The 7,196-nt window shown below is 38.1% G+C and overlaps 1 protein-coding gene across 1 annotated transcript in view; it reads left to right on the plus strand.

The window, feature by feature from the left end:
• LOC122057861 overlaps positions 1 to 6,757 on the plus strand; it is a 31,055-nt gene extending 24,298 nt beyond the window's left edge. The window contains exons 11-18 of the mRNA XM_042620194.1: positions 573 to 638; positions 2,337 to 2,444; positions 2,566 to 2,696; positions 2,967 to 3,033; positions 3,156 to 3,223; positions 3,298 to 3,391; positions 5,888 to 5,958; positions 6,082 to 6,757. Coding sequence (XP_042476128.1) covers positions 573 to 638; positions 2,337 to 2,444; positions 2,566 to 2,696; positions 2,967 to 3,033; positions 3,156 to 3,223; positions 3,298 to 3,391; positions 5,888 to 5,958; positions 6,082 to 6,493 — 1,017 coding nt within the window. The 3' untranslated portion in view covers positions 6,494 to 6,757. The remainder of the gene's footprint in view (positions 1 to 572; positions 639 to 2,336; positions 2,445 to 2,565; positions 2,697 to 2,966; positions 3,034 to 3,155; positions 3,224 to 3,297; positions 3,392 to 5,887; positions 5,959 to 6,081) is intronic.
• The last annotated feature ends 439 nt before the right edge of the window (positions 6,758 to 7,196 follow it).

Here is a 7,196-nt window from a genome sequence, read left to right on the forward strand (position 1 = left end):
TTGACTGCTGCTATTTCATAAAATGACGAAAGGGGAAAAAAAAAACTAGATCTGTCATTCTGGTTGAGACATAAGCAACTCCTTAAAAGCCTACCGAGTAACGAAATATTGATGCAATCATGAGTGATGACTGCCCAATTGGGCCTGGAAAGAGTTTATTTTGGGCCATGGATGTGTTCTGTGGGCTTTGGGTCACTTTTCTATGGTTATTTCATTTATGGGTTATTTGTTGCTTTTGATTTAATTAGAAGCTCATAATTTGTCCTAGTTATTTGAAGGAAGTGTCTAATTGACACCTCTATAGTTGTATTTAGAACTTCATACCTTATTTTGATTTGTCCCTTGTTTTATTCCTTCAAGTTTTTTAAGTTGGGGGTAAAAAGGGGTTTCAAAATAATATGAAAATGACATCTCGTATCAAAAGCTGTCATGTCTTGTACATCTTTTAAGTACAAATGTGAAATGGTAGGATTTGCCTTTGTTGAAAAAAAGAGTGTTCTACCAAAAGGGCAATTATTAATGTCTCATAAGAAAATTTATTTACTTCTTTATTCTTTGTGGCCCTTTTCCAGGAATTAGGAGCTGAGATTGCAGGGCTTGAGAAGCAAAGAGATGAACTTGAAGCTGAATTGAAGAAGGTATGTATCTTCTGGTCTCCTCTCTATTTCTTTTCCATTTTAAGTACAAGATGTATCTTTAGATATTCTTGTCTTGTAGTATTCAATCTAATCCTTCTTAGACAATTTCTTCTTGTTGTCCTAAATTCTTTCAACTGTGACAGTTGACCAGGTCCTCATCAAATCAGTTCTTTCAATTCCATTAGTGTTATTATACTTCTGGTATATACCTACCATCATATTTAACCAGTTCATGACTGCACCACCTATACTTGAGGCCCCAAGTGGGTACGAATTTACTGCAATGGGAATGAGAGGTACACCTTAGGCCTACCAGTACATGAGAAAGGGAAAGGGAGAGGGATAAATCAGCCAGTCTGTCTGCCAAGATACCTTTGCCTCATCTATGCATCATTTCATCATTGTAATACCTGAAACTCTTATCCAGCACAAGTGGATGCATTATCAATTGGATATGATACACATTGATTTTTGCTATACCAAAAAGAGGGATGGCAATGTTACTATTCCTATTCCTTAAAGCAAGTTCCCTTGTATGAGAGCAGAGCGGCTCTAAAAATTCCAGGTTGATGATGCAATCTCTTAAAATAAAAGGTAATAAATGCCAAAAAAAGATTATATATTGAAATTCTTACAGAGAAAGTGGAAAATACAAAGCTATGTTCAGCATGTTGGATCAAACCATGAATCTGTTGATCCAAGTATCGACTCCGAAATTCCCTCAACAGTATCCCCATCTCGGTTTTCAAAGAATAAAATGATGTATCTATGCAGAAGTTGCACATTCTTTGTAAAACTAAAAGGTGATCGAGTATGTGGTGCTGCTTCTACCATGCAGATCTGGCAGAGTTTTGTGGATGTTGGTACTTGGAGTGATGAGTTTCTAAGTGCTGTATGAGTCTTCTTGAGAGGTGGATGTCATGGAGTAATTCTGATGGATGAGATGTTTGTATGTTGAGCAAGTCGGATTAGGGTATGTCTGGGAGGGAAAGGATAATCGAGTGAGAGTATACTTCTGTCACTAAGTGCTATCATGTATTAGACTCTGCTTGGATGCTTGTCTCTGGTCTTATATTCCAATTGCCACTGTTGCCATTCGTGACAGATCAACGGCTTTTGTGGGGTTGGGTGAAGAATATTGAGTCAGGGTTAGGATCAGTCAATGTTGAGGTACTGGAAAAGGTCATACAACATCTATCTCCCTACTTCCAGGTGATTCCATCAGTCTTTTGATTGTCGACTGCAATTTAAACGTTGCGGAAATATGAAATCCTTGCTGCCTGGTCATTTTGTTTTCTTCTCTTCATTTTTTACCCCTTTCTTTTCCTTCTTTAGGTTGCCAGGACCTACCATGGATGAGGAAATGTGAAAGATTAACCAGAGACTTGATCCACCGGACATGGTTTTGGGCTTATGCAACAGTTAATGACTTGGTAGTTGCAGAAAATTTAATTATAACCTTTTCCTAGTGTCTGTAGCAGCTTAGGGTTTCAACAGAGTGTTGGTAACCTGGAATGCCATTGCCACATGTCCTTTTATGGGGGCAGTCATAGTGTCACACGAGCTATGCTGTCATACTTATACTTTTTCTTCTAATAAAATTCTTTCATAGTCTGTACTGTATTATTAAGCCTTGTGGAAGTCTGCCTGTAGCTATGAAACAATTGCATAGCATTGATGATTGGGCATATGTTGTAGGTTAATGTCTCTTTGGCTGCTGCGCGTGTACGCCTTCACAACAGTAGGGAAGAGAGAGATCAGTTTGATGAAGCAAGCATTCAAATTGTTGCACACTTGCAAACAAAGGTCTGGTATTTTGCAATTATTTTTACTTCTGACTGCTTTACAAGTAGCATGTTCAAGACAATATCATTGTTTGGAAATATGAAAACCTATGTTGTGGTTCTAATATTTATATAAACCATAGGAAGATGAGCTGTTGAGATCCATTGCTTCATGTAGAGTAGAAGCAGATGTTGTGAATACATGGATCAATTTCCTGGAGGATACCTGGGTTCTCCAGTCGTCATACACAGAGCAGAAAGAGAAGCAAGTCAAGTACGTACATCCTTATTTTTCCTCAAGCCCCCATCCTTCGACATGTGTGGTTCTCTTCCTAATTGTAAATATCTATTAAGCTATTTTCGATGGATTGCAGTTTTAACCAAAAAAAAAAAAATCTTTGTTGGATTGTAAGATGTTTAAGGAGATTAATTTCTCGTACTCTTTGCCGCACTCATATTTGATTTATTAATAACTTAATGTATCTTGCATTATTAGAATACTCCAACTTCTATGTACTTATTATATGTCTCTTCCATGTTCAAGTGACGAGTTGGAGAGATACGGAGACTATTTTGTTACTTTGATCACCCATTACCTCTCTGCTTATAAGGTACTTCCAGCACAGAAACCGTACTTCTGCATGGAATTTTATGCTCCCCACCAGCCATGTCTTTACCATGAATTTGAATTTTCTTACTCTTTTCTACTGGAAAATTACATTTTATTAACCAGGAAGAGTTGAGGTCTTCAATCAGCAGTATCAGAAAAGTCGGGGACAATTTGAAGAATTTGATTGGAGGGTAATGTGGTTTATTGTATTGAAGCAGTTCTTAGTTGGACTTAGATTCTAATTTCTTTTTCCATGATACGACAGGTCTGAGATGCTGTCTGGTGTAGATGCTGCGAATGCAAAAGCTATAGACCCACGAAGGAATCTCGAAGAGGAATACCTGGATTCTGAAGCAAAGGTATACATGTGTTTAATTTCTTGTTTCCTCAAATTATTAGTTTTTCCCCACCTGTTACAATTGTGTCTTTACTTGGATTTTTGCTACCATATGAAAAAATGATACTGCTTCAAAGGAGTTTTAAGTTTGAACTGGGTTAGTTCATTCTCATTCTATTATGGTTAGAATCTCTCATTTGATTAGAGTCTACTATGCTTTTGATTAGGCCCCAGTTTTTTTTTATATATTAAATAGTTAACAAGGAAATTTATTGATATAAAAAGGGGAATACAAGAGGAATGCAGAATAATATGCCAAGCTGGAAGCCTAACCCAACAATAGCTAACTACCCTAGATAATGGCTCAAATACAACAAATCCTTGTCTATGCTTATTTTAGCCAATTCATACACTTAGTGTTAGCAGACCTTAACTTCCATCAGGAGTTGCACGCAAGGCAAGACTCCTAGCCTTCCTAATGAGGTAAATGTAATGGCATGGCTTACCAAACTGTGTCTGAAGCCACTAAAGAACCACGAAAGAGTTGCCTTCCACGATCATATCCATCCATCCATGGTCAATAGCTATCCCCAGACTTGGATGGCTTTAAGCTCTGCTGTAAAGAGTCCATAGTTGTCAAGATATTATTTATATATAAGCAAATAGCCCCTATTTGAATCCAATAAAATTAGTTTAAAAAACAAATTCCAAAAGGATAAAAAAATCAACCCCCCAGTCCAAGAGCAAAAACTGGATTTTTGGTTGTAGGGGGTGATTTTCAACCTCCAAATGCTGGAGTTTTCTCAATTCTGAAATTTCATAAGTCTTATAATGGTAAAACATTGCTAAAAATCAAAAGTTCGGTAAAATAAAAAAATAATAATTTAGTTTATAAATTATTTTCATTCAAGTGATTTTAAGGTTTAACAACATTCACGCACTTTAAAATAAGTTCAACCGGAACATAACTTTGTCATTACAACTCAGATTTAAGTGTAATCTTAGACTTGTTGGAAAACTGGTTTTCTGCTCTACCTAATATGAAAAGTCTCATGTAAAAATAAAATCATTTGACCAGTCAAACTTATTAGAGAAGAATAACATTTCTCTAAATGTTGATTTTTGACGACTTAATGTGACTTAATGTTGATTTTGTATGACTTGATGTTACATAATGTTGATTTTGGTTAAAGTTGAAAGGTTCTCATTGGGGTCACTCACTCGGGGGTGTTTAGTGTTTTTCACTACTATCGGTGAAAGTTGAATCGTTCTCATTCAACCCCGGTATGACCCTGTCCATGTGGTTGTGGGGTCAGTATGGGCCTGTAGGATTAGTCAAGCCAAAGGCCTGGATACCCATCGTTAGCCCCCAAAAAAAAAAAAATGTTGATTTTTGATGACTTGATGTTGCTTAATTTTGATTTTTGATGACTTGATGTGGCTTAATGTTGATTTTTGATGATACAAGCCCACAAGGTATATGTAGCATACTAAAAATAATAGAAATGATGGAAAATAAAAATTAACACTTGAGCGACCAAGTCGCATAAGTACTTAAGCACCCCTCCACCGCCTTGGGTTGCCTTGACAACTATGACAGAGTCGGAGAAACCAATACGGCCTGAAAACACTAACAGAACAACCCCCTTATGATCACATAACACTCTCCCAGTACCTGCTGGATCCAGATTGCCAATATCTGAGTTTAGCTTAATAGTATTAGTGGGAGAGGGCACCAAACATGCTGAATCTGATCTGTAGGCTCTGAGGAAGAGAATAGAATCCCAGTGTCGCGAAGTAATTTACCTGGTACCCCAGAAGGTATCAATCATTATTTCCATCTCACTGTCCGCAGCATAGTAAGATCAATGACCTGAAGAGAGCTCACCCAACCTCTAAACATCCTATTATTCTTCTCCCAGATAGTCAAGAGAGTGACAAAAAACAAAAAAAAGAACAACCCAGTGCATGAGGCTCCCGCTACTGCAAGGTCTGGGGGGGGCAAGTTGTACGCAACCTTACCCCCTGCTTCACAGAAGAGGCTGTTTCCAGAGCTCCATGAGGTCTTGTATACCTTGAGGGAGGGGGAGGGGGAGGGGGAATTCCCCAGTTCAGACCAAGTAGGGAAATGAAATGGGCTCAATCGGCCCTTCAGAAGTCACCAAAGGATAAATGACAAACTCAATCCCTAGAGAACACACAGAGGAGACAAAACTGAGGAAAGATAAAACTTCCTCACTCTCCTCTGCTGCCCATTGCGTTTTTTTGCCTTACACAACTTTACTCCCAAGCCAGAACCTTATGAGGGATAGTAGTAAGTATGATTTAGAGGAGAACATGCCATCAGAACTTAGTGATCAAAAGCACCTGTCAGGCTCATTGAAAGGGATGAATACGTCAGATGGGCCCCTTGGTTAGGCCTCAGGTTGCAAGCTAATTTAGATCCATTGACTTTTTTGAAGATGAAATCTATATGCTTTGAGTAATATTTTATGTGATTTTTGTTTATTTTTCGCAGATAGTAACTACCTTCAGTGTGGTGGATAACATGAAAGAGCAGTTTTATGCTCTACATGGACAAAGTTCCAGGTACAATCTTTAATTTTTCCAAGTTGCTGTTGCTCTCTGGTGTTTTGTGATCTTAATTATGTACGTCTTGTCACTGAAAATTTGAATAAGTCCCTGTTTCTATGTTCTTACCATGTGATTCAGGAAAGATGATCCAAGAGTCACCGAGCTGTTTGATTCCATTGAAAAACTAAGAGAAGAGTTTGAATCCATTGACCGACCAAACCTAGAGATCGAAACTCCATCCCCTAGGGAAGAAGCACCATCTAGAGAGAGGATAGAGAAGACTCCATCTCCTTCCCATGCACAGACCATTGATACAACTCCATCTTCCCCCCTAGTGACTACTGAGACACCGCTATTCAACAGTGATGAGCCCCCAAAATCAGATGCAGCCAAAGCAGAGCAGCATTTGGACACTGAAGCAGAATTGGCAAAGCTAGAGTCAGAATTTGGGAAGGTTAGCAGAGATTACTCAACAGATGAGATTGGTGGTTGGGAATTTGATGAGCTTGAGAAAGAATTAATATCTGGTGGCTCGGGAGCGACCAAATAAGACCAGGTTTCTCTGCTGAATGAGCATTCATGGTATTCAATGCATCTTCTGTATACTGCATGTAGCTTTTAGCGATGTATGTAACAATTAGTCATCTGTCACAACCCCTGGAAAGCTACATCAGGGCTCGGGGTTTTCTTTTGAAATTTTCAACAAATGATCTTAATCAATATAATCAGGTGTAAATTATTGAACTTTGTGATCATGTAATATTTGTTAGTTCTTTGGAACAACTGTAATAATAATTGTTTTCATTGAGTTGAACTATGATTCTTTATCATCTCCATTCTCTCTCCCTGTGTGGAGGGCTTCTGTGACTGTGGGTGTTTAGATTTGTGTTTGTTTAGGGGTTATCTTTAAGGCAAATCCTTTTTTTTTTCTTTGTGTAAAAGGTGCTGAAAGGTCCGAATCAGATTAGTTATTATGCAAGGCTATATGAGCTGATAGTAACCGTATCAACCAACGTAATTAGCAGATCCACCTGAACTGACTCTCAATTCATAGAGGATTAATTCACAAATAGGCGTAAAATGAAATATGAATTCTTACTTGCCATTCACAAACGTTACCTGAATGATAACAGAAGTCCAGTTTTTCTGGACAAGCTACAAATTGGTCGGGGCAGAAATGTTATGTACATGTAGATCCCAAAGTCCGTAACATGGAAGTTTCAGCACAAATAGAGTTTGCCAAGTGGTAAAAT

The sequence above is a fragment of the Macadamia integrifolia genome, chromosome 12 (assembly GCF_013358625.1).
Source record: "Macadamia integrifolia cultivar HAES 741 chromosome 12, SCU_Mint_v3, whole genome shotgun sequence".
In the NCBI taxonomy this organism is placed as follows: Eukaryota; Viridiplantae; Streptophyta; class Magnoliopsida; order Proteales; family Proteaceae; genus Macadamia; species Macadamia integrifolia.